The sequence below is a fragment of the Panthera leo genome, chromosome D4 (genome assembly GCF_018350215.1).
Source record: "Panthera leo isolate Ple1 chromosome D4, P.leo_Ple1_pat1.1, whole genome shotgun sequence".
In the NCBI taxonomy this organism is placed as follows: Eukaryota; Metazoa; Chordata; class Mammalia; order Carnivora; family Felidae; genus Panthera; species Panthera leo.
In genome coordinates, this window is record NC_056691.1 from 92,388,596 (window position 1) to 92,414,376 (window position 25,781).

Genomic DNA, 25,781 nt, shown 5'->3' on the forward strand with positions numbered 1-25,781 from the left:
CACCCCCATCACGCTGTGTTCGCCATGTCTGGGGTGGGGGGCTCTGCGCCACGTGCCCGGGCACAGCCTCGAGTCACCAAGATGTGGCATGTGCACCTGGAGGGCTTCTGCAAACTCATGCTGTGTGCAGGGGTCAGGAGGGGCTGGGAGCAGGGCCAGGGGTGCTTCTGGGGGGAGGGAGGGGAGCTGGCTCTGCTCCCCCCGGGGCCCTGCAGCCCCTGACACCCGTGACCACCTGTGTTTGCAGGAGACAGCAAGAAAGTTGGAGCTGCTAAGAACTCCCCTGCCTGTCCCCGGATGCCCGGTCCAGCCTCTGTCCGCGGCGGCCTGCAGGTGTCCACCAATACGCCCAACCTGTCCTCCTGCGAGCAGCCTGTGACCATCCAGAATGCCATGGCTGTCCTTAGAGACCTCCGCCAGCAAATCCAGGCCGGGCTGGAGTTGGCCCGGAGCCACCGCCCCAGGGGAGGGCCAGAGCTGGGGCGGTCAAAGTTGTGGCTGCAGAACCTGGCAGAGAGGAGGCAGCAGGGCCTCTGGAGCACCCCAGATGTTCGGGGCTCCTTCTCGAAGAGTCCTCAGGCCTTAGAGAGGGCTGGCAGCTTCCCCACGGGGCATCGCTGGAGCAGCTTGGCTGGGTGGGAGTCCTGTCCCCAGATGACCTGGGCGGCCCGAGGACGGAACCCCTCCTTCCAGAGGCCTGGGAGCCCCCCTGAAAGGCTGACCTCCTTCCCTCAGCGGCCCTGGAGCGCCTCGGCCGGGCAGCCCTCCCGGCCCCAGAGGACCTGGGCTGCTCATGAAGACTGGGAGAGCTCTGCCCAAAGCCCGTGGAGCCCAGCGGCCCAGCGGCCGTGGAGCGCCTCCTTCGTGCACAGCAAGGGCACCCCATGCAGGGGCCGAGGCTCGCTCCCGCCTCCCTCGGAGCCAAAGCGAGCCTGGATGAGGCCGGCCCCCGGGGCCCCCAGGAACGCCCCTGGGAAGGAGAACGAGGTGAGGGTGCCTCCACCCTGCCCGAAGCCCCGGGGGGTCCTGGGTCACCCCTACAGCTCTGAGTCCCTGCGGGAGTTCATGCGCCAGAAGACGCTGGCCCGGAGGCGACAGGCCCTGGAGGAGAAGGCCTCGGCCCTGCGGGCGCTCGAGCTGAAAAACCAGAGGCTGCAGGATGTGTACAGGAAGCAGAGGGAGGCCGTCCTCGGCAAAGCCGTCCCTGTGGTGTCCCACACGACCCCCGGCATCGTGACCTTTTTTCCGCATTGTGCACAGTCCAAGGTACGCGCAGCCTGCCGGTGAGGACGCGGTGCTGAGTTTCTGACGTCCCCAAGTGCCTGCCTCCCTGGGTATGGTGGCGCTCTGAGGGACCCCACTGCCTCTGTCCCAGCCCCTAGACAGGGGGCCCCCCGAGGGCTCCAGCCTGAGACCCTTAGCTCTGGGACTAAGGGACAGGGTCTCAGGGTCTTTTGTCCGAGGCGGGCTCTGACCGTGTTCTCCTCTGCTTTAGGGCCTGGAAGCCTCTGGGAGCCTGGGGTCGCCTGTGCTGGAGTGGAGCAAGGTGACCTCCGGCATGGTGCTGGGGGACCAGGAGGCCCCGGGCAGGTGGGTAGGCGGGGGGGGGGGGCTGCAGTTCCTGGGGGGGGGGCTCCTCCAGGCAGAGGCGGCTTCCTCTGCCCAGAGCTGGTGAACAGGGCTGTCCCGGGTTCCACAGCCCCTGAAGTGAGCCATTGAGGGCACACGATGGCGGTGGGGGGGGGGGGGGGGGCATTGGGCACCTCCCCAGTGTCGTGTGACCGCCACCTCTCTCTGCGCACACAACATCGCCTCACCCCGAAAGGGAACCCCGTACCCGTCGGCATGGCTCCGGTGCCTCCCCGCGGCCCCCCGCCGCCCCAGTCTGCTCCCCCCTCTACAGATTCACGTCACTGGAGTCTGGCGGGGCGTGGCCGCTGGGAGGCCGCTTCTCTCTTGGAGCGTGCTTTCTGGGCACGTCCGTGTTGTCGCGCGCATTGGGGTTTCGTTCCGTCGTTCTGGCCAAACCCCGTTCCGTGGCCTGACGGCCGCAGATGGTCTATCCGTTGGCCAGTTGGTGGACGTTTGGACTGTTCCCCCCCACCCCGCCCCCCAGGCTGCTGTGGTTAGTGCCGCTGTGAATGAATTCACTGGATGCCTATCTCGTGTCCCTTGTTACACGCCTGGGAGTGGAATTGCCAGGCAACTTTATTTGGAAACTCGGTGTTTAACTTTTCGAGAAACCGCCAGATGGCTTCCCACACCGGCTGCCTCGTTTTGTATCCCCACCAGCGACGGAGCGGCCCAGTTTCTCTGTGTCCCGCCAACTGCTTTTCTGTTTTTCTCCCTCCTGTTTTCGTCTGGTTTTCACTCTTGTGTATTTTAATGGAGCCGGGCACCTGTTCGGAAAGCCCCTCCCCGGGGCGGCACCTTAAAGCTCGGGGTCAGGAGACCGTCCCCCACTTTGCTTGGGGCGCTCCCGGAGGCTACAGGTCCACAGAGCGGCCCAGGAGGCTGCGCGGTTTTCAGCTTCTTAAGCTTGACGTCTGGGAACATCCTGAAGAAGATGCGGGTCCCAGGTTGTGCAGCTCAGTGACGTTCACACACTCCGCACCTGCGTCCCGACGGAGAAACCAGCCACTGCCCAGGGCAGCCCCCGTCCTCCGCGGAAAGGCCGGCCGAGGGCTCCTGGCCGCCTTGACGTGATGCCCGCGGGTCGGTCCCCCGGACAGCGGGAGTGTGGGCCCTTCATCTTGCTTTCTTGTGTTCTTTCTCCCCCTCCACGTTTTAAAGAACTTGTGGGGAAATACACACAATGTAGATTTACTGTCTTTAGGCACATTCACGCTGTCATGCAGCCGTCCCCTCCGTCTGTCCCCAGAACGTGTCCACCTTCCCAGACTGGACTCTGTCCCATTACACACGGACCCTCCCCGACCCCCCCCCCCCACCTCCTCTCTCTGTGCCCGTGGATCTGATCTATCTAGAGCCTCCTGGGAGTGGATCCTTCAGGACTGGTCCTTCTGTGCAGGGCACAGCTCACGGAGCACGGTGTTCTCAGGTGCATCCACGTTGCGGCCGGTGTCCCGATTTCCTTTTTATGGAATGCTTCCGATCTCTTCACATCCTGTCAACACTGGTTATTTTTAATTTTAATTAATTTATTTTTATTTAGTTAATTTTTTTTTTTGAGAGAGAGAGAGAGAGAGAGAGGGAGCGAGTGGGGGAGAGGGGCAGAGAGAGAGGGAGAGGGAGAATCTCAGGCAGGCTCCGCGCTTAACGTAGAGTCCAGTGTGGGGCTCGATCATGACCTGAGCTGAAATCAAGAATCAGACGCTCACCTGACCGAACCACCCAGGCGCCCCTTTTATTTATTGTTAAGTCGTAGGCACCCTGGCCGCTGTGAAGGGGTATCTTACTGCATCTCCCTGACCACCCGCGACGTTCGGCCTCTTTTTCGTGTGTTTGTTGGCTCTTTGGAGAAACATCCCCTCAAATTCTTTGTGCGCTGTAGCTGTTGAATGGCAGGTGTCCCTTATATGCTCTGGGTTCTGACCCTCGTGGGACGTGCGGGTTGTAATAACTTTGTCCCATTCTGTAGGTCACCTTCTCACTCACGATTGTGGCCTTGGTGCACATGAGTCATACGTTTTGAAGGACTTTGATCCGTTTTTTCTTTTGGTGCCTCTGCTCTGGTGTGAAACTCCAGAAATCACTGCTGGGTCTCCCTCACGGCCGGGGGTGGTCCCTTGCTGTATAGACGTGCCCCGGAGCCAGCCCTCCGAGCCATAAACTGTCACCGTGAATGGACGCCATTGTCACAGACGCTCATCCCGCCTCCTACACGTTTTGAACTCGCTGCCGTGGCCGCAGGCGCCAGACCTGACCCCCTCCACCCTCTCTCCCTGCAGCTTCTGCCTGTGTCTGAACAGAGCCCTGAACCGCACTGAGACGCTGGGGACAGGCGGCCCCACGCTGATGTCCGCCCGCTCCTCCCCGGGTCCCCTGAAGCTCCAGGACCTCGCCACCCAGGGCCCGCGTCCAGGGGTGTGCATCTACCTAGACCCCGAGGAGAGCGAGCGCCTGGGCACATCGGGGCCCCTGCACTTCCGCTACAAGCAGGCCCGGCTACAGGCTCTGGAGACCATGGCCAACATCCTGAAGCAACGGATCGACATCCTGACGGCCAAGCTGCACAAGTCGGAGGACCTGGACCCTCCTGGGGACCCGGTCTCCGACCCGTCGCCCTCATACCTCAGCGGAATGGCTGCGGCCCCCACGCCCACAGCCCCCGTCCACTCCGGAGCGTTAGTGCCCCGTCGGGGCGGAGGGACACCCTGGGACCGGGCGGACACGCAGGCCAGGCCGCCGGCCTCACCCACCTGCTTCCCGGACAGCGGGACGCCGTCCTGGAGCCCTGACTGGGAGCGGTGGCACAGCGTGAGCCCGGGGGCCCCCCGCGACAGCCAGCCCCGAGGTAGGCGGCCACCAGCCCCAGCAGTGGCCCCACTCCCTCCCTCAAGGGAAGAGGCCGATGACGATACCACGGCGGGTGTGTAGGCCGCTCGAAGGGACGTAGGGGCGGTCCTGGTGGAGCCCGGCCACAGGCTCAAGTTCCACCGGCTGTGGCCTTGTCCACGGCTTGGTCCTGGTGGGTGGAGGGGTGAGGCCTGGCCATGAGGCTTGTGTGCCCACCCCTCACCCCCCCGCCTCCAGAGAGGGGCAAGAAAGCAGACAAGGCCCGCCGGGCCCCTCCTGACACGGGCCGGGGGTGTCCCCGCTCGGTCCCCAACCGCCGGCAGCTCCTCCTTCCGGGGAATGAGCCTGGTGTCCGTGTCCCCCAAGGTCTCACGGAGGACGGATGTTTGGAGCCGGACAACAGGCTGGCGAGAAACACGGACTCCTTCCAGGCCCTCCGCCCCTTCATCGGGAGGTGAGCCTGCGCCCTCCACGCGCCCTGGCCGAGCCTCGAGCTGCTGGCCGTGCACAGCCCGTGCACAGGGGTGCACAGCGGTCTGGGTGCAGCTGGGCTGGCAACGGGGGTGGTGACACAGTCCTGACCCCACCGTGAGAAGCCCCCGGACCTGGGTCAGGGCCTGCTGGCTCTGGTGCTGGCCAGGGCCCGGGGGGAGGGCCCAGAGACCCCTCTCTGGCTGGGCTGTGGGCACTGGGCCCCTGACCCAAGGCCCCCGCTGATGGGTGGGCAGCCCCCGGGACGCACCCCCTCCCCACACACCTCTGCACTGGCTTCGGGCCCAGCGGACACTATCGGCCACACTTTTCTTGGTGACTGGGGGGCTGGTCCTGTGCGGGTATCTTCCCACTCAGGTCCTGTGTCCCGTGTCTAAGTTCTCAGGACCACCCAGCCACCCCCCACCCCCACCCCCGCCACCACTGCCCGCTGCCCAGCCTCTGTCCAGTCGGTGGACCTGAATGATTACTGCCAGTAGGGGGCAGCATTGGGCTGGACTTCTGGTTCTTGGCCAGCTGCCCGCTCCCCAGACCTAGGGGAGAGGCAAGGGATGGGAAAATTGTCAGACGTGAACCATCGGTGCCCCGGGCTCCAAGGCGGATGCCCCACATCTGCCTGTCCCACTGCTGGACGGCCAGCGGGGCCCTGCAGGGCATTCCCACCCAGCGCACCCCACACCTGGGCCCCGCGTCCTCCCCGTCCCCTCGCACCCACCCCGATCAGGCTGTGCAGAGTTGTGCCCTGGACGACTCAGCGGCCTTGCTGTGTGGGATCAGGGCCCAGGGGCTTGCTGGCCCCTCAGTGTGTCCAGAAAAGCACTTGCCGCCCTTCTGGCGTCTCTCTGGTGGGGTCCGAGGATGAAGGTCAAGGCCCCCGTCCAGCTTCTGGCCCCCAAGTTCTCCAGATCAGGGGCTTGGCCCATCCCGCTGCCTCTCAGGCCAGCTTTTGAGTGCCTGAGTTGGGGAGGGACCACCACCCACACCGCCATCCTCTCTCCACTGGGACCGTGGGGCTCGGTGCTGGCCGGGGCCCCAGCCCATCACCAGCACCCACTCCTGCCCTCCAAGGGCCCGTCCATCCCGGCATCTCCGGAAAGAAGGGTGGTGGGGTGCCTGCCCCAGCTGTGTGCCGACCGCTACCCGCAGGCTTCCCTGCACCTCGGGCAGCACTTTCAGGATCCTGTGAGATGGATTCCCGTTCCCACTGCACAGACCGGAAAACTGAGGCCCAGAGAGGTGACTTTGCCAGGATCCCATGGCTCATGGGAGGGCAAGCCAAAACTCAGACGCAGGGCTGGACGCAAGAGCCCAGGGTTCTTCCATTAAGCCCCTTCGCTAGTCGAGCGGTTCTCATTCTGTTCCCTGAGAACTCGTTGGAAACGCCGAGTCCCGGCCCACCCCCCGCCCTCCTGAACCCGGTACACTAGGCTGGGCCCAGGGCTCAGTCCTGCTGGGGACGTGCTGCACACCGAAGTGTGACAACCACTGCCCTGGGAAGTCTAGGCAGAGGCCAACGAGCCACAGCCACGTGGCCCACTGCCTGTGTTCATAAATAAAGCTTTATTGGCACCCAGCCCCGCACATCCTTTACCTCGGGAGTGCGGCCGCTGTCAGTCATGCTGCAATGGCAGAATTGTTCCTACAGAGGCAGGGTCTGCGGTGACCTGGTCCCTCCTGTTCCCTCATGGGCACGCGCTCCTGCAGCAGCCCCCACTCCCCGTCCCCGGGGGGGCTTCCGGATTCAGCCCCTGGGCCTGGGCATCGCTTCCTCTCTCCAGGACCCTCTTCCACACCATCTCCCTTGCAAGGGCCCGGGGCTGCAGAGGTGGGGGCTGGGCATCCCAGCAACGTGTGGCTGTTGGAGGGCCACGTCCCCCCCGCCCCCGCTCCACGGCCTGCAGCGTGTCCTTAGTCACCCCGGCGGTCCGGAGTCCCCGTGCCGGCACGGACAGCCGCACCCTAACGAGAAACGTGAAGGGAGGCAGAGCTGTGCACCCCGCTGGCACAGGCCCCGTCTCCTGGGCTCCTGCTGTCTCGGGGAAAGCCCACCTCCTCCCAATCCTAGGGAACCTCGCAGGCCACCTCAGGGTCGGGGGCTAGCTCGCCCTCCCAGCAGGCAGGTACCGAGTCTAGCTGGCCCGTGTGACCGCCGCCTCCTCGGCCCCCTGGCCGGCTCAGCCTCCCTCTGTGGGACAGGACAGCCTCTCGGGGCGCGAGCAGTCCCGAGGTGGTGAGGGTTAGGGCTGGTTGTCCGCCCTGCTCCACTCCGGGCCCGGTGGACACAGCCCCTTAGCAGGCGGCAGAGGGAACGACGGAGGCGAAGAACAGGCCCGTGTCCCTCATTCCCAGAGTGGCCGTCTCTCCCCGTAGGGCCCGGGGTGGGAGCCGGCCCAGAGCAGGCACGGGCTTCCAGGCAAAGGGCGTTCTGGTCCCATCCAGGGTGCCCAGCGGTGATGACGGCAACTGGGCCCCAGCCGTCTGAGCTCCTGAGGGCTGCTGGTCCCCCGGGTCCCGGTGCAGAGCCCCAGGCTGCCACTTCAAGCTGGGGGACGCTGCTGGCGTGGATCCGTGGGTCCACTGCTGCCCCCCTGGTCCTCCAGGCACGGGCCCATCCCCCTACCCCCTTAGGCCTCTGGCCCTTGGCTTCGGCCCTGGTCACTGTGGGTCTGAGAGCCGCTTTGTTCAGGCCGAGGGAACCCGGGTCCCTGCCCCCCAGACCCCAGCGGCCTCATACCTCAAGGATCGGTCCTTGCCCGACTCTGCTCACGTGTGTGTTTGCGTGTCCCCAGCTCACTCGGGGTGACAGCCATGCTGGACCCCACCTGCGACTCCCTGCGGCTGGAGATGCCGTCGGCCAGAGGGGCCGGCTTGCTCACGCCCCGGACCACGCGAAGCTGCGGTAAGGGCGAGCCCGCGGACAGGCCCTGGGCTGGCTGGTCGGGTGGCCGGGGAGGTCCGCTGGGGACCCCCTCCACTGCCTGATGCTCCGGCGAGGTCCTACGGGTGTAGAGAGAGCCTTTCCTATGTGGAGAGCATCCGTGTATCAGTATTAAAGTTTTTTGGAGGCTTTCGGGACCCAGCTGCTTGCTACGTGCCCCTGCAGCGCCTCGGTTGTGACCGATACTTGCCCGGATGAGGGCTGACCGCGTGTTTCGTCGAGGGCCCTGCTCCCGGGCCGCCGCGTCCGAGCATCTGCCCGCCCAGGCCTCTGCCTTTTCTTTTGCTTCTGAAAGGTTTTGTCCCTGGGTTTCAGCTGAGGAGACTCGCTCAGGGCCACGGAGCTGGTGCAGAGCGGGGGGTGCGTGGGGCAGAGCCCTGTCTGGTAGCCCGGCCTGGCCGAGGGCCCGTGCTGAGGGGTGTGGGCGGACGGTGTGGGCTGGCTCGGGGCGTGCTCAGGGGTGAGCTGCAGGGCCCTGGCACAGCGGCTGGGAACCGGGACTGAGTGGCTGGGGAGGTGTGTCGAGGGGGGCCCGCTGGGCTCGTGCCCTGGGCCCTCTGGAGGAGGAGGGGTCTGTGCCTCCCCCCAATGCCATGGCTGACCCGCTCCCACCTCCTTTGCTTTTTGGTCCGGGAGCCTCTCCAGCCTGTGCTGGGGGCTGCGGGGGGGCCTGACCCCTGGCCCTGCTTCTCCCGGTCTCCCGAGCACCAAGAGCCCCCTAATTCATTTGTTGGTTCCTGTCTCTGCTTTTCCGACTTGTCCCCACTGAGTACCTGCTGTGCCCGGTGCTGACCTGAGATCCGGCCCTGCCCTCCAGGCACCTGCTCCTTAGCGTGGGGCAGGCATCGGGAAGCTATCGGGTGACAGCACACGACACGTCAGGTTCTGAGAGAGAATCCACCGGGAAGCCGGTAGAGATTTCCTCCGTGTTTGCAGCCCCAGAAAATGCAGCCCAGAGGGAGCAGCGAGCAGCCCAGGAGTGCCCGGGATTGAGCTGTGACCAGGGCCTGAACGCGGGTACCAGCACCGTCTATCCCTTGCTGTCCTTCTGGAAGGCTGGCTGAGCAGGGGGCGGTGGCTGGCTGCTGTGAGAGTCAAGGGTGATCCCCAGTCGCATGGGGCTGGCTGCCTCCGGGCCAGGGTCCTACAAGGGGGTCAGGCTCTGGCCTTCCCTCCGGAGGGGACAGCCCTCTCTTTACCGCTCAGCCCCACTCACTGGCTCCTTGCTCTTGGGAGTGTGGGGCCACGGTCCCGGAGCCCCCTTGAAAGGCTCTGCCAGGGCCAAGTGCCCCAGTCCCTGCAGTGAGGTTGGGGTGTGGACCTGAAGGCACCTGCTTTGGTGGCTTCAGGGGACGGTGGGGAGGCCCCCGCCCATCACCTCCACACCTGGGGCCTTGGCCGCCTGGAGACCTTCGCTGGACCCGCTGCCAGGATCTGGGCACAGCCGCGTGCTCTGGAAAGCTGGGACAGCTCAGGTGCCCCCTGCCCCTCTCGACCGTCACACGGGACGATGTGGGGACTCAGAGTTGAGGTGGAAAGCACTAGACCCTGAGGACAGCCCCTGCAGGGCTCCGTATTTTTACCTCCGCTGGGCAGCAGCAGTAAGTGACTCCTCCTGGGACCCGAGGCGCGCGTGCGCCCCACACACTTGCGCTCCCTGCGCTGTCTGCCCACGGGGGGGTAGGTGCGGGGAGGTGGTCGACATCTGGGGGTCGGGCAGGTGGCCCATGGGGAGGGGCGTGAGAGCACAGCTAGGGGCAGAGAAGGGGGCCCTCTCCAATCCCAGAGGGGAAACCATCAGTCACCGGTTGGAAGGACAAAATACTTGCATTGTGGACCCACAGCCCCCGTGTGAACTTTCTCAGCGACTCATTCACGGGAGCGACAGTCGGGGGGCAGCCTGGGCACCGGGGCGAGGACAGCCCTCCCTGCACAGCTGCCCCCTCCCCGCAGGCGCCTCTCAGCCGGGCAAGGGGCTGGGCCTAGTTAAAGAGCGCCCCACGCCAGCCCACTGTGTCCCCAGGGCTGACCCCAGGGGTCCCACCCACACCTTCCAGAGAGAGACGGGGCAGAGCCGTCACCTTGAGAAATGTCCCCAGTCCCCTGCTCCATGCCCGTCTCCATGAGCGTCCCTCCTGGAGCCTCTGAGGCCTGGTGTCAGCCCCGGGATCTGGCAGCTCCCACGGGCTGAACCCAAACGGGCCAGATGCCGGGCCTTCTGGAAAAACCCACTCTTCCTGGCTCTGCCTCCAGGCTGCTTCTCCAGGAGGCAGGGGGAGCAGGACGGGCGGTGGAGTGGAGGCCCGCCCCAGGCTCCCTGTCCCTCCCTGTCCCTCCCGCGTCCCTCCTTACACTCTCCGTCGTCGGGCAGGACCTACCTGTCCGTGGGCAGACTGAAATTCTCTGATGGGGCCTCTTTATCCTGAGACTCTAGGCAGGCCCCCCAGAGTCATTTGAAATCCGAGCTGCTCCTGCCCAGCGTGGCCGAGAGCAGGATCTCGGGTACCCTGAACCCAAGCAGTGAGCACCTGTGCCGGGCAGGTGTCCGACGCCTCCTCCGGGAAGCCTCCCGGATAGCACGCGGGCTGGGCCAGGTCCTGCCGCTCACCCTGCCGTAGCTTGCTCTGCGGGCCGCGAGGACTCACTGAAGCCCCAGCCAGTGCCCACCAGGCACGTGTGCCCGGGGAGCGTTTGCCGAGAGCATGAGTGAACTGAGCACCCTGATCGCCCCGGACCGGGCACCGTGTACCACACATGGGTCTCGCTGGTCTCACCGTGCTTGGGGCTGGGCCCGTCCCCATGCTCCTGCTTGTGGAGGAGGGACCTGATGCTCAAAGAGGCACCATGGCCTTGGGCCAGATCTGTGGCAGAGGGGGGATTCGAACCCAGCTCTTCCTGCTGGGGCAGCGCTGCCCACTGGAACTTTTGAGACCCCTCTAGACCAGTGCTGCCCAGCAGCACTCACTTTCAAGACTCCACCAGCCAGCACCACGTTGTCCAGCAGAAGCTTCCGGCTGGAGGGAAGCGTCCTACACTCTGGGCTATCCAGTAGGGTAGCCATTAGCCACGCGTGGCCGTCTGGCCAGTGAAATGGGGCCGGTGGGACTGAGGAGTAGAGTGTTACGCTGACTTCCCTTTCGCGGAAGCTAAAATGACAGCAACGCGCGTAGTGGCGGGCGACTGTGTCTCCACCCAGCGTGGGGGGGAGGGGGGTCCCGTCAGCTTCTGGCTCGAGGCGGTGACTCCCCGATCCCAGCCTCCTCCCTGAGAACATGCTGATGACTACAATCATGGTCGTGACACAGCCGTGTCAGGGACAGCTCACTTTCTCCTGGGTCACCTCTCGGAGCTCAGGGGCACGCGGCCCGTGTCTCCCTGGTGACCGTCTGGGGTGCTGGCGTGGTGTGGCCGGAGGTGACAAGGAACACCCCTCCCTGAGCCTTGGAGCCTCCCGGGTGGTCGGTGGGCGCTCAGGCTGGCGGGGCCTCAGGGGTCCTGGGCATCTTCTCCGGCTTCAGTTTCTCTCAGCGGCCACAGAACAGAAGCAAAAGAGGGTTTTTCCTTGTCGAGGGAACTTCGGCTCAGAAGAGACACTTCGAACCGTTCTCCCATTCGGGCCTTCTTTTCCCACGGAGGCCAGCTGGCGGGGGCAGGGGGAGGGCTGCTGTGTGCTCAGCACGGGTCACACCTAACTGCTCCCCCTGGGGCTTCCGAGCCTCCCCGCACTGCCGTGGAAACGCCCAGGAGCTGGTTCAGCCACTGCCCACAGCCTCTGCGCTCCGACCCTGGAAAGCTGAAGCACACTGGCCAGCGATGACCGAGGAAGTCCTCCCAGAGCCACCCACAGACCGGACGCCCTCCTCTGCCCCCTTCCACCAACACCAGGCCCGGAAGACGGGAGGCGGGCCAAGGAGGGAGCGCGCTGGGCCCCCTCCGGCCGTGGAGTCGCCCCTAGAGGCCCCCTCGGGGGGGCCAGCAGCACCAACCTGTGCGCAGAGCCCGAGCCAGACCCTCGGGCCACAAAGGGAAAGAGGAGCCCCTGCGGCCTTCCTGATCCAGGCCGGGAGGCCGCCGTTTTCACGCCCCTTCTCTGGAGCAACCCCAGAAACCCCAGGGACGCCTGGGGCCCTGTGCCTCTGTGTTAACAGGCACCGGCCCGGCCGGACCATTGTTACGGTGGTGACCGCTGCCATCCGGCCAGCCTGTGTTAGGTCACCCCTCCAGCAGGGAGGTGGGAACCTCTGTTTGTCCCACCGAGCTCTGAAGGGCTAGCGATTTGTTTTAGGTCGCCAGGGAAGGCGGGGTGAGCCCGGGTCTGCTGCTGGGCTCCGACTCACCATCTCTGCAGACTTGGGCACGGCTCCCCGGGGGAGTGCGGCTGAGGGTCAGGCCGAGCCAACCCTTGGGGCCGTCGAGGAGACGCAGGAGCTGTCTGCCTCCTCCTGCCATGGGCAGCCCTGTCCTGCCCCCCCCCCCCCCCCCGGACGCGCAGGAAGGGACTGTCGTGCTGGGAGTCTCCCTGCCGGCCACTTACCTGCCCCTTCTCTGTGGCTTCCACAGGTCAGCATTCCGGGCACCTTGCCAACATCCCCCAGAAGTCCCTGGGCTTTCTCAAGTCACTGAAGGTGCGTCCCACCCCATTCTGCCAGGCCGATGGCAGCTGTGTCCCCTAGAGGCCTGTTTGGGGTGAGCTGGGAGCAGCCCTTGTCCCCCTGAGGCTGAGCGAAGGCCCCAAAGCGGGCAGCTGTAGAATGTGAGCGACGGCTCTTCCGCGGGGGAGGCTGTGCTGGAAGGAGGGAGGGGACAGGCAGCTCAGGACGAGGACCGCCTCAGCCGAGAAGGGGAGCAAGCCGCGGGCTAGGGGGAGGCCTGGCCACGAGTGGGGGCTTTCGAGCCCTGCCCCCGAGAAGTGTCCCGTTCCCCACGATGGCACTGCCTGCCCTCATGGGCTCAGGGCTTTTGGAGAGCTGTGGGGGCAGCAGTCTGGGCGCCCCCCCCCCCACCTGGGGAATCCTGAGGCTCGGCCCTCCCTGCAGCTTGACCAGCAGAAGCGGAAGCAGGCGTTGGCCCTTCTGCGGCAGCGGGCGAAGCAGGAGGTCTGGGAGACACAGAAGGCCCTGGACGAGCTGCTCTTCAAGCACCGGGTGCAGGTCAGGCACGGACAGGCCCCACGCGTGGCCCTTCCCAGGTGGCTTCGCTCTCTGGCTGCGTGGGGGCCACCTGCCTTCACGGAAGGTCAAGGCGGGGAGGGTGCAGATACAGTGCCGCCTGAAATGTGAGCCCTGCCGGTGCCCAGAAGAGGAGGGGGCAGCTGCGGCCAGAGGCCAGCTCAGTGGGCTGCACACAGATGCTCACAGGACCCACCACTGACCTGGGGGCACCTGGCTGGGGGGACAGATGACCGCCCACGCCTTCCACCTGCCCGTGTCCCCGGTGGCACCAGAGTCTTGGGCTCCCTGTTGGAGCTCGTGAGCTGATATGTGCCGGAAACTCACAGCCCTGGCAGGTCGGCCGGGCGGGGAAGGGGACCCACATCTCCAAGCCACCTGTGCCTGGCCCCCCTGCGTTCACTGGTCGGGATGGCCCCGGCCGATGTCCAGGATCCGCTTAGACGTGATGGGCTTTCTCTTCTCTGTGTCTCTGGTCCGGGGGCTGTTGGGATGGACTCACCCACAGCACATCTGGGGAGGCATTCCCGGGAGGGTGCCCCAGCCCGGGGAAGCACGTGCACATGCATGTACACGCATGTGCCTGTGTGTGTGGGCAACATACACAGCCGTCCCCTGCTTCCTCTCCTTCCCTCTTTCTTCCCAGCACCACAGCTGCTGCAGCTGAGAATCAGGGCTCTGGCTCCCGCTGTCCTTCATGCAGCCAGCCCCCCCCCCGGCCATCTGAGACCCCCCAGCTTTGGGGTGCTCCAGCCCCGGCCTTGCTCTGTGTCTGCTGGGCACCTGCCACCCTCCCCCACCCCGCCACGTCCAGCCCTGTCTGGGGGGCAGGGAGGGACTGTCAGCCTCCCGTGGAGGCCTCTGAGGTTGGGGCCCCCACCACACACCCCACCTTCCCGTTCTCGCAGCAGCTGATGGGGAAACACTCCACCGAGGCCAGGCGGAAACCGGCTTCGGAGGGGAAGCAGCCACAGGTGTGCGGAGGTCTGGAGCCAGTGACTTGTCTGAGCACGGTGACAGCCAGACCCAGGTGGGGCCCGGGGGAGGCTGGCCGCCGCCACCTCCCAGCATAGAAGAGGGCGGGCAGGGCGTCTGGGACGGGCGCTGCGGCTGGTGCCGCCGGGGCTGTGTCTCCAGCGCATCTCTCCCCCCACCCCTCCCCAGATCGCACCCAGCCCAGGGCAGAGCCGCGGCCGCGCCCTCCCAGGACCCCCGGGAAGGACAGCAGAGTCGGGAGGGCAAGTCGGCTCCTGCAGGTAAGGGTCTTCCAAAGCACACACACGGCGAGTGCCCGGCCGGCAGCAGTGGGCAGAGGGCCCCGGACGGCGACGGGCGAGGGCTCGTACGTACGGCCCAGCCCTCAGTGACAGCAGACCGTCCCGGTGCCCTGTGCACCTCACCCAGATCTTTCCTGAACTCCACCGTAGTTCGTTATGACCGTGCTGTCGACGCTCGGTCAGCTTTTAACCAGTCTGTGCACACCCGTTCCCGGTGCTCGCTCTTGCTTTGTGTAGACAGGATTCCCGCCCCAGCGTCGCGCCGTCCTTCTGCCTGGAGGACCTCCCTTAACGCTTCCGGATGGGGGGGGGAGGGGGGGCGGTGGCGACATCTTCTTTTAGCTTTTGTATGTCTAAGGACAAACTCATCGCATCGGTGTTTCTGAAATACCCTTTGCAGAGTGTAGCCCAGGTGGACCGTGTCTCCCTCTGGCTGGCAGTGGCGCCCCGTCTTCTGGCCGCGTTGTTTCGCACCGCAAGCCTGCGGTCAGCGTCGCTCTTCTCCCACGCACGCTGTCCCTTTCCTCGGGCTGCCTTTCTGGCTTTCTCCTTGTTACTGCCTTGCGGCTACTTGATATGATAAGGTTGCGTTCAGTTTCTCTTTAAAAGGCTCTCGTGCTTGGGGTGCGTTGCGATCCGGGCACCCGAGGGTTTATCGTTTGCCTCGTGCTTGGGAATGTTCAGCCACGGTGTCGTCTGTCTCCTGGCCAACAAGCCTCCGCTGGCAGGGACGTCAGGACACCTGAAGCCCCGTGCTCGCGAGGCTCTATTCTGTTTGATTCTCTTTTTCTTCTGTGTTTCCTTGTGGAGAGCTCCAACTGCCGTGCCTTCAAGTTCATTACTCTTTTCTTCTGTGGCCACTGATCTGTCATTAATCCCATCCGGTGTCTTTTCCTTCTCAGGTATTTGGGCTTTCATTTCTAAAACTTCCACCTGGACACTTTTTTATATCATCCCTGATTCTACCCAACTTTTTAAATATATAGAACACAGTCACAAAAGCTTTAAAAAATTTTTTTAATGTTTGATAGAAAGAGACAAAGCACAAGCAGGGAAGGGGCAGAGAGAGAGAGGGAGACACAGAATCCGAAACAGGCTCCAGGCTCCGAGCTGTCAGCACAGAGCCCGACGCGGGGCTCAAACTCACGGACTGTGAGATCATGACCCGAGCCGAAGTCGGATGCTTAACTGACTGAGCCACCCAGACACCCCCAGTTATAACAGCTTTTAAAGGCCTTCTCTGGCTAATTCTACCGCCTGGGTCAGTTTCTACTGACTGTTCTCGTGATAGGTCGTGGCTCTTCTTCTCGTGATAGGCCTGCTGAACATTTTGACTTTTACCTTGCCGGGGGGCTCCACACACAGTCGTGAGCTTTGTTCTGGAACACAGTTACTTGGATGCAGCTGGAGCCTCCCGGGTGTTGCTTTCCTAATTTGTTAGGTGGGTTTGAAGCAGGTGTCCCCCTGGGACGGAGGCAGGACCTTCTGTGCGCTCTGCCCTGAGACCCGTGGAGTGTGAGGTTTTCCAGCCCGGCTGGCAGAGACGGGCATGGCCCCCAGGCTCTGATCCTTCCCGATGCTTCTCTCCCCAGCGTGGGGAGCTCCCTCACATGCTTTCATCAGCCAGTTCCCACTGAAGGCTGAAGGGGGGGGGGCACTCCAAATCTCCAGGTTCTCTCGGCGCAGCTCTCTTCTCCCTGGTCCTTTTGCAACGAGCTTTACATGCTTCGGTCTCTCCAGACTCCCAGCTCCATCTTGTCTCCTCTGGGGGTCTGACAGGCTCTGCCTCAGTTTCCCCTTCTTGCGGTGGAGCCTAGAAACACTCTCAAGGCAGTCAGCTGTGACAATCAGGGGTCTCACCTAATTTGTTTTCTGTCTCTCAGGGATCACCGTGCTATATGGCCTGATGTCCAGGGTCTGGAGAATTGTTTTCTCATATACGTATTGGGAATGTTCATATATGTGTACCTGCATATACATAAGTAATTTTTTTGTTTTGTTGCTTTTTTTACTGTTTATTTTTGAGAGAGAGACAGACAGAGCATGAGTGGGGGAGGAGCAGAAAGAGAAGGAGACACAGAGTCCAAAGCAGGCTCCAGGCTCTAAGCTGTCAGCACAGAGCCTGACGTTGGGCTCGAACTCACAAACCGTGAGGTCACGACCTGAGCCGAAGTCAGACGTTTCACCGACTGAGCCACCCAGGCGCCCCTATTTTGTTGCTTTTTACAGTCATTTTTAGCGGGACAGTAAATCCACGATCCGATCCCTTGTACTCTCTCGGTGGGAAGCACAAGTCCTCAAATTAACTTTCTAAAACTATAGAGTCCTTTTCCATCCACCCAGCGCAGAAGGACAGCTAGTAGCAGCCCATGCCAAAAGAGCTGCTTAAGCCCGGAATCTGCTGCCTCCCCACCTGCTGGATGCCGGACCTCAAGGGGTCACGCTCTGGCTCTGGGCCTCGGTCTCGGAAGGGAAGCCGTGGGACCAAGTCATTCCTGAGGCTCCTCTCCCTTGGGTCTGGTCCTTTGTATGATCAGTGGGTTCACACACAATTTCACACCGGGACTAAAGAGGCGGTTAAATCCTCCTGGTGCGGCCTTGTGAAGATCTGATGTGAAGCTGTGTGTATGTGGGGGGGGGGGGGGGAACACTACCCCAGATATCCTACCTTTGAGAGGCCCTCCTGTAGAAAAGGCCACTGGAACCCTTACCTGACCCAGCAGGCTGTCCAGAACCCCTACAGGGCCCAACCACAGACTGCTTTCTGTCCTCAGAGCCCAGGCAGGAAGAGAGGCCAGACCAAGCCCCCTCCCAGCTGCCCCTGGCCAGGCTCTACCCTCAGGACAACCCCACCCACCAGGTACAGGGAGAGGTACTCTGGGGAGGCAGGTTCAGGGGAGGTGCTGGCATTAGCTCTTAGACCCAAATCCTCCCTCAGCTGCCTGGAGCCATTGGGTGCTGAGGACCACCTTTCCTAGAGCCTGCACTCAGAGGGTCTCTGCTGCAGATCCTGGGCTGGGATGGGGGTGGGGGGAGGCACTCCCTGCCATGGGCATCGCCCACCCTTCCAACTGACATCTGCCCAAGCCCCTTCCTCATGCCTGGGGTGGTAGGTGAGAGCAGGCATTTCAGCAAAGTGCTTCAGGCAAGGCTGGCCCCCACCTTTCAGGTTGCACATTTCAGGGCAGGTGGCCCAGTCTTTCCTCAACCCTCTTGGGCACAAATACGTGCCCAGACTGAATCAAGGCAAAAGACCAAGATGATGAGGACCCCTCCCTGCCCTCGGGAGCCCGCAGTCGGGAGGGGGGTACCCCGCCCCAGGAAAGGAGGCACACAACTCGGGATGAGTGGAGCAGACAGTCTGGGAGGGCTTCCTGGAGGCGCCGGCCTCCTCCCCTAGGCTGGGCACCGCTCCCACCCAGCGAAGCTGGTCCCGGAGCGGCCCGGTCGGTCTGCCCCGCCCCAGGGGAGCCCGGCGGGGCCCTGGAGCGCGAACCCCGGAGCCCTCGGCCGCTTCACGCTGCAGATGCTTGACGTGAGCCTGCGGGAGGAGGAGCTGCGCGCGCAGCACCAAGCTGCGATACTGCGCCTGCGCGAGAAAGCGCTGGAGGAGAAGATGTGCGCCGAGCTGGCCTGGCTGGAGCATCAGCGAGAGTGAGCGCGTGCGCGGCCCCGCCCCCGTTCCGACCCCGCCCCCGAGCCGCCCCGCCTGCCACTCGGGCCCCGCCCCCGACCGGACTCCGCCTCCCACCGGTCTCGGCTCCCGCCCCGGTCCTGACAGCGTTACGGGGAACAAACCGAACCGATGCAGATAGTAATGGGTGTTTGCGGGAAGTTAGTTAAGGCAGTGAAGTTCCAGAAACAAATGACGTAAACATTTAAAGCACCCGCAGTCCCACCTCTCCCAGACAGCCCCTGCGTATTTTCCAGTCTGTCCTGCCAGCTCTCGTTGCGGGAGATACACAGGGCCGTTTAACAGCATTCCGAGAACACTCCACTGCTGTCTTGTGACCTGGGTTTCCACTCACAAGTCAGGAAAGCTTTCAGAGCCCCCGCGTAGCCGCTGCAACGTGCAGGGGCCCCACCCCGACTGACCACACAGCTCCTTTAGGGCTGTGGTGGGGGGCCTCCAGCTGCCTCCTGCCGGTGACCACGGAGGAGACACGCCCCTTAAGGGAAACGTCTAGAAGCGGGCCTTCGGTGTCGGGGAGGGGAAGCACGGTTTAAGCTTCTTGATATTCCCTCACTGGTTTCCAGTGAGTGTATCCCAAATAAGCTTCCCCCCCACCCGGCCACCTTCCACTCTCCCTCCTTGGGCAGTTTAGGAACCCGGCAGGCTGTGGGGGTTCTATGCATGGTGGGCCCCGAGCCCCGCCCCAGGGGACCCTTTGGGTGGGCTAGAGCTCCAGGGTGGGAGGCGCTGCCCTTCCTTCATGTGTCAGGCCCGAAAGTGGTCACGAAGAGCGGGTGGGGAGAGTGACGGTCTGGACTGAGCCCCCGGGCCCGGGTTCCCCCAGCCTGCCCCTAGTGCATGGCACTGGGAGGGGGGCGTCCCAGGTCCACCTGGCCGGCCAGTTTTCACATCCACTTGCTGAACCTGAGGTGGATTGTCAGTCCCGCCTCCCCCCTCAGGTGTCTGGGCGGCGAGGGGAAGGACACGATGCTGGCGGCCTTGGCAACGAGGCAAGAGCAGGCGCTCAGCAAGCTTGAGCAGGAGCAGGTAAGGGTGACCCAGCCCCGTTCGGTGGGCAGGTGACCAGCACCGAGTTGGTCCTGCCATCCTCCTGGCTGGGAATGTGGGCCTTCTGCACCACACCTTGATCAGTCCCCAGCCCTCGCCACCCTCCAGGGCCGCTCAGGACCTTGTGGTGCATGGGGAGCGCCCAGTGGCCGGGGTGGGGGCGGCGTGGCCTGGATGGGGTGTGGCCCTGTAGTCCTGTGTCCTGCGGCCTCTTGGAGCCTCAAGAACGGGAGAATGACAGCAGTGTCTGTCGGGGGGCCGGCGGGGCTTTAGTGCAGCCAGCACTGACCAGGGTGAGCGTGTACCACTGCAGACAGGGCTCAAGCCCAGTTTCCTTCGCTGGAAAATGGGCACCGGGGCCGCTGTGCTGGTGATCTCATCAGTGTCCCAGCATGCTGTGTGGTGGAGACTAATGTTAACCGCCGCCCTTTATGCAGATGAAGAAACCGGGGCTCAGTGTAGGGGGCTTGTCTCACTCGGGGACCCTCAGAGGGGAACGAGGGGTGATGCCGGACTTTGGGTTGGCAGAAAACTTCCGCCCAAGGTGGCCTGTATAGGCCAGGGAGGTGGGGTGGCGGATGTGGGACATGGCAGGTACTGGGGGCAACAGGAGGAGACCCAGAGAGAAAAGTGCCGGTGACACCATCTGTTGGGCACACCCTGACCAGTGAGCTGTGAAGAAGACTTGGAAGGAGGTCCAGTTATCAAATGGGAGCTAGGTTCTGTGTTGCAGGCAGAGCCACTGTGGAGGAGGCTGGGGTCTGGGCCCCTGGCCACCGGGGCTTGAGCAGGACAGTGCTGCCGAGGCTTAGTTTCCTCTTTGACCTAGGAAGGCCTCCACCCCCCAAAGTGGGCGTGCAAAGACCCCAGCAGGTGCTCCAGGCAAGGTGGCTCTGCTGAGGGATGTGCCATCAGAGACAAAGCAGGGACCAGAGGACAGATGGGGACGGTTGAACGAAGGGACAAGTTCCCTTTGGGTGGGGGCAGTGCCCGGAACCTGGAGAGAGGGAGGGCCGAGTGGGGGAGGGCAGAAGGGCAGCCGGCCTGTGCCAGTCTCGGTTGGCCGACCCAGGGTACGACACCCTGCCTTCCCTCCTGCTTCCTGCCAAGCCTCCCGGGGGCCAGCAAGCCGAGCAGGATGAGAAGGGCGGGGCGTGGGGAGGGGCCCAGGGAAGGCCCCGTCGGAGCTGGGCTGCCCCCACCCCCAGACACCCTTTATCCCTTTGCTCATGCGTGCACTTCTCTTCAACGTGTGCCTGGGTGCGGGCTTGGGGGTTTGCTGACATCTTCCCTGGCCGGTTCAGAGAGAAATCCGATACCTGCGGGACATTCACCTGTTTTCACACCAAGAGAGGAAACTTCTCCTGCAGCATGAAAAGGACATCGTCTCCCTGCAGAGATCCATGGTGCACCTGCGGCGGGAGCTTCAGGCCCGGACCAGGCTGCCTCAGGTGGGCGCTCTCACTGGGCTGGAGGCCAGGAAACGCTTGGCACCTGGCTGTTCTGTGGCACTGTCCCTCGTAAATACGCTTGTGACCCAGGGAGGGGAGGGACCGAGGAGGAGTGCAAAGGGAAGGCAGGAGGGGCCCCCAAGGCGGCTTCCTGGACACAGTGGCCCGGCTGGGCTCTGGAGGAGGAGCCCCCACAGTGGAAGGTGCTCCAGGCCCAGAGGTGCGGGTGGGAAGCCCAGCGGGAAGGAGGGAGGTCAGGCTAGAGCTGGGATGGGGCCAGGGCTGTACTCACTGGGGGGCAGGGCTGAGGCAAGAAGCGGAGGTGGCCTGGGCTCCTAGGGGGAGCAGCCCCTTGGGGGACCCCGAGCAGCAGGGGTGTCCTTGCTCCAGCTCCCCGTCCCCACCGCCTGTGGCACGGAGGGGGCTGTGGGGACACAGAGCAGGGCAGCTGTTCCCAGCCCAAGCTCTGTTGAGCTGCGGATGCCGTGGCCTTGCCTGGTTGGATGAGGACGGGATGAACTGGGTTCTCTGGGTTAACAGTCACCCTGCAGGGGGGGCAGTAGAGCGGTGTCCTCCCTGCCCCAGGCCGGCCCGCAGGGGAGGTGACCCAGGGCTGCCTGCTGCCAGAGCATGGCCTTGGGTGTGAGCTCGGTGACCCGGGCAGCCTGCGGCAAGGACTCTCCAGCTCTGGGCCTGTGTCTGCCCTGCCTCGGGGCCGCTGCCCTGCCTCGGGGCCGTTAGCATGGCACGCAGGGCTCCTGCGAGGCTAGGACCACCTGCTTCAGCTGGTGAAGGCCGACCTGTGGGGGCACACTGGCCGCCGTGCTGTACGTGAAGCCTGCCACCCACTTCCCCTGAGGGGCGGTGACCCACACGTGTCCGTGCCAGCTCCCTCGTGCTGTTTCTCATAGAGTTCCGTCCTTGAGGTCAAGACCACTCAGACGGAGGGGTCTGAGACAAGTGTGCAGCTGAAGGGCCCTGCCCAGGGCTCCTCGCGCCCCTTGTCACCGCCCGGGCCCGCCAGCCCCGCCAGCCACTGCCCCCGGACAAGCCCTGAGACCCCACGAGTCCAACAGTGAGTTGTCCCCGGGCGGCCCCGGTGCTTACCATTAAAAACCTTTCCTGTGCTGCTGGCTGGGGTGTCCTCCCCTCTCTGAGCCCAGTTCGTCATCTGTTAAGTGGGGACGGGGCTGCCACCATCCCCGAGACGAAGCGAGTAGACCGGCCTTGCTCCAGGGCAGCGGGCGGCACCCGGGTGGCCACGTGGCGGCCAGGAGCCCCTCCGAGGCTGGCGTGGGGCCTTTCTGCCAGCTGTGGCGGCCGGGCCTTCTCTCACGGGCCCGGCCACGTGGCCGCTGGGCTCGTTTGGCAGCAGAAGGGCCTCTCCCCGCACACTAGAGGGGCCCTGCCCAGGCTGAGTCACCGTGAGGGCGGAGGGGGAGGCCGGTGAGCGGTGCCACCTGACCGGGAGCCTGGCTGTGGGAGAGAGCCAGCTGCCTCAGCCATCAAGAGCGTCCCTGCGTCCCTGCGCTGGGAACGCCGCCTCCCCTCTGTCTTAATTACAACGGCCCCAGGGCTGGCTGCCCACGGCCAGGGTCTAATGACAGCAGCCTGGGGGGTGAGGGGGCGCCGGTGCAGGAGGCAGCCCCCACCGCCCCAGAAAGGGCCCGCCCCTCCCCGCCGCGAGCGGCCTTTGCAGGGACCCCTGTCTGCCTGCGGGGGGCACCAGCGCCTCCAGTGGCCTTCCTGCCTGCGGAGCGGGGGACCTTTGCACGCCTCCTCCGTGGAAGGGGGTCAGCGCCCCCTCGGCTGCCGGGGCCACGAGCCCCACTTGGCTGCCCTGAGAGCGTGCTTCTCACATCTCAGCACGGGCCCATGCAGCCTTCGAGTTACCATCGACTGCCAGATCTCTGAGGACGCTCCGGGCCGACTGTACCCTCTTGGTGCCCAGGAGCTGGTTCCTGAGGCTGGGTGGGCGGGACCGTTAGCACAGGCTTAGCACAGGCGGGGGTGAGGCAGGGAAGGGGGGGTGCAGGCCGCCGTCCGTCCTCCCGCAGGGCGAGGCCTCCTTTGCTGTCCTCATCACAGCAGCGATGCGTCGTCATCGCTGGGAAGTTGGGGACCAGAAAGGCTGTGTACACGTTGGGAAAATATCAGATGGCTTCTAACCGCCACCTCCGTCACCGTGAGAGAGACTCTGAGTTTTTGCTGGGGCCGTGCTACGCAGAGAACTAGGTGTCCTCCCTCCATCCAGGGGAGCTCAGCAGCGCTGCGAGTGGGTCAGGGCCCAGGTGCATCCTTGAGCTCTGCCCGTGGAGCCACCCCCCTGCACTCAGCCCACAGAGCTCCTGGCCTGAGATGGGGGGTGGGGGTGGGAGGGGTGGGGAGAGGGGTGACAAGCCTTTGAAAGGGCTCCAGGGGCTGCCATTCCAGTTTGATTTAGCCTGTTCCTGAGGCAGCTCTGGGGGGCGGGTGATGGGCTTGGGCGCACACCCCTTGCTGTGTCCTCGGGGTCCTTGCTCCTGGGGCCAGGCAGGGGCCTGCATCTGGGACACACTCATGGGAACAGGTGCCTCCCAGGCCTTGCCCCAGAGAGGCCAGAGCTCCAGCCCCTGCGTCGTCTCCATCTGCAAAGGCCCCAGATTCCAGGCACCGAGGAAAGCCCTTTGACCCCACTCCCCGTTCACACCCCTGACGTGGGGGTGTGAACCCAGCGTCAGGTGCCCAGGGCCCCCTGGGGGAGTTGTAGCATCCGAAGGGAACAGAAACAAGTCAAGCCACACCCTAAAGAGTGGCCGGTGTCCCAGCTGGCCCCTCCGCCTGCATTGTCCAGGGGTCAGGAGACCTGGCAACCTTGCCCCCCGGCTGCCTCCTTGAGGCTGGGACGGGGGGTGGTTTCCTGATGCCCATCAGTGTGCTCAGAGCATGGCAGCGGGTCTGGGCATGTGGCCTCCCGGAGCTCAGGTGGGCCCGGTGGTTTGTCCCCACGGAGAACTCTTGCCGGAGCGCCCTGTGCTGGGGAACAGGGACAGGCGGACGCCTCCGGCCCATCACTGTGCCTGCACCTCGCGAGCCCCCAGCAGGGACCCGTCTGCTTGGGAAGCTGCCTGGGAGGGGAGGGCCCAGGACCTGTTTTCCTGCACCCGTGTGGTGACCGCTCGGCCACCGACCACAGCCGTCCCCCGGATGTGACGCGTGTTGTCCCATTTGTGGAATGTTGTGGTCGGGGCTTGTCCCCCGGGAGGGCATCGCCCGGGTAGGCAGTCCCAGCCCCGCCCTGCCTTACAGCCTTCTCAGCAAGCAGGCAGATGGGACGCCCCCCCAGGCAACCTCAGCTGCGGAGAGTCACCGGCCGCCTCCAAGGCCCGCGTGGGGAGAGGACACTCCTGTGGCCGGCAGCTGGCCCGACACGGGGCGCCGGCTGGAGGAGAGCCACAGCCCCGTGGGCCAAGGTAACCGGGCACCACGGTGGCTGCGGTGGCAGCCGAGGACAGACGGTCACTCTGTCGGTTGGCCCTGGCAACTGGGGGCAGCGTCAGGCTTGAGGTCAGACAGACCTGCGTCCTGGCGCGCCTCACACGGGCCATGTGGCCTCCCTCTCCGTGTCTGGGCGCACGGCGGGCCCGTTTGCGGGAGGGCCACCTGCGTGCACCTCGACCGACGTTTCCGGGCAGCGGGGGCTGGGCGGGCGCGGAGGCTGTCCTCCCTTCCCTCCGTCTCCTCCTCCGTGTGAAGAGGGGCCAGCTCAGGGGGTGTGCACCCTTCCCAGGGCTGATTTTCTCACAGGACTTCATAATTCCTGGACGCTGTGCCCCCGCGTCCTCTGTTCTGTGCCCATCAATGCTGACAGTCCCTTTGCCTCACAGGAGACCCCCAGACCAACCCCAGCCCCACGTCAGCAGAGGAGAAGACCCGGCCTCTGACAGACAGCCGTGCACAGAAGCTCCAGGGCCCGAACTCCCCGGGTGGAGGGGGTCCCTGCGGCCCCCTGGAAGCCAGCGTGAGTTGAGGCTAGGTCCTGCCCTGGCTGCAGGCAGAGTGGGGGCCTGGCTGTGGCTCGGTCGGACTCTACCGTGTGGCTTTGGGTGGGGGCCGCCCTGTCCACCAGATGATGGTGTTGAGGGGATGGGGCCTCTTTGGCCCTTCTCATCTGGATTCCTCTGTTGAGGGGCCTTTGGTGCCTGCTGGGAGGAGGGGTACCTGGTAAGTGGGGGTCTCCTCGGCGATCTTTAAGGGGATGGTCTTTGTTCCTTACGGTGGTAACTCCATGGGAGCACAGGGCTTTACCCACGGCTAAGGGGCACGGACTGATGGCCTCGTGGCAGTGGCCACATCCTGGCTGTGGTCTTTCTCCCACAGGTGGTTGAAGGCCGTGTCGGCCGAGCAGGGTCAGAGCTTGGGCTGGATTTTGCCGGCAGCCCCATGGAGGAGCCCCACAGAATAGAAGGCTGGTGGCCGGGGGAACAGAGGTATGTGGTCTGGAGGGTTGCTTGAGCCCAGGGGACCCGCAGGCAGGGGGTGGGGTCCTGGGGCATGGAGACGCCCGTCCTCTCGTTGGAAGAGGACAGCTCACTCTGTCCGGGTGCCCCTCGTCCTGAACCGGGTCCTCTGTGCCCCCTCAACCCACCCCATGCCCTCCTGAGTCTGACCCCCTCTGTGGAAGCAAAGATGTCACCTGGGGAGTTGGCCCACGATCCCGTGCTGGGGGCAGCGGGAGGGGCCCTTCCAGGGAACGCGTGCCTCTGAGCCTCTCAGAAAGCAACGCCCCCCCAGATACCTGACCCAGTGGGGACTGAGGCCAGAACCTCCTAAACACGGGGCCCCCTGCCCCCACCCGGGGAGCCCTGCGCTCTGACCGTCACCTCCTGTCGGGGCAGATACCTGGCGGGCACGGGTGTCAAGCTTACGGGGGAGTTGAAGGCCCCGTGGAGGCCCTGAGCCGTGGGGACAAGGCCGGGGGATGGGGCCCTCTCCTGGGCGCCCCCTTGGGACATCCGCACAAACGTGTTTGCAGGATGGAGAGCTGCGGGCAGGACCCCTGTGGCCCCTTCTCTCCACCGGGAGCCGCCCAGCTGACCACTGCTCCAGGTGAGGCCCTGCCGTGCACCAGGACCAGGGAACCCCCGCCCGCGGGTCCTCTGCCACCAGCTCCTCCTCGGCCAGAGCCACCCTTCCCCCAAAGCCCCGCGGGGGAGCCCCGCCCACTCGCCATACCCATCCGCCGTCCAAGCGGAG

The 25,781-nt window shown here is 64.6% G+C and overlaps 1 protein-coding gene across 10 annotated transcripts in view; it reads left to right on the top strand.

Annotated features, from left to right (window-relative positions):
* CCDC187 (coiled-coil domain containing 187) overlaps positions 1-25,781 on the top strand; it is a 36,560-nt gene that overhangs the window by 7,240 nt on the left and 3,539 nt on the right. For 3 of the 10 annotated variants that reach the window (XM_042912852.1, XM_042912859.1, XM_042912860.1), the window contains 19 exons: positions 248-1,266; positions 1,496-1,590; positions 3,912-4,477; positions 4,846-4,933; positions 7,761-7,870; positions 8,846-8,926; positions 12,470-12,534; positions 12,946-13,059; positions 13,986-14,107; positions 14,242-14,333; positions 17,129-17,214; positions 17,821-18,008; positions 18,987-19,074; positions 20,400-20,546; positions 21,458-21,621; positions 23,835-23,998; positions 24,413-24,546; positions 24,906-25,015; positions 25,561-25,634. In XM_042912852.1, coding sequence (XP_042768786.1) covers positions 248-1,266; positions 1,496-1,590; positions 3,912-4,477; positions 4,846-4,933; positions 7,761-7,870; positions 8,846-8,926; positions 12,470-12,534; positions 12,946-13,059; positions 13,986-14,107; positions 14,242-14,333; positions 17,129-17,214; positions 17,821-18,008; positions 18,987-19,074; positions 20,400-20,546; positions 21,458-21,621; positions 23,835-23,998; positions 24,413-24,546; positions 24,906-25,015; positions 25,561-25,634 — 3,507 coding nt within the window. The remainder of the gene's footprint in view (positions 1-247; positions 1,267-1,495; positions 1,591-3,911; positions 4,478-4,845; positions 4,934-7,760; positions 7,871-8,845; positions 8,927-12,469; positions 12,535-12,945; positions 13,060-13,985; positions 14,108-14,241; positions 14,334-17,128; positions 17,215-17,820; positions 18,009-18,986; positions 19,075-20,399; positions 20,547-21,457; positions 21,622-23,834; positions 23,999-24,412; positions 24,547-24,905; positions 25,016-25,560; positions 25,635-25,781) is intronic. The other 7 variants (XM_042912857.1, XM_042912861.1, XM_042912855.1 and 4 more) reach the window with 7 other exon arrangements.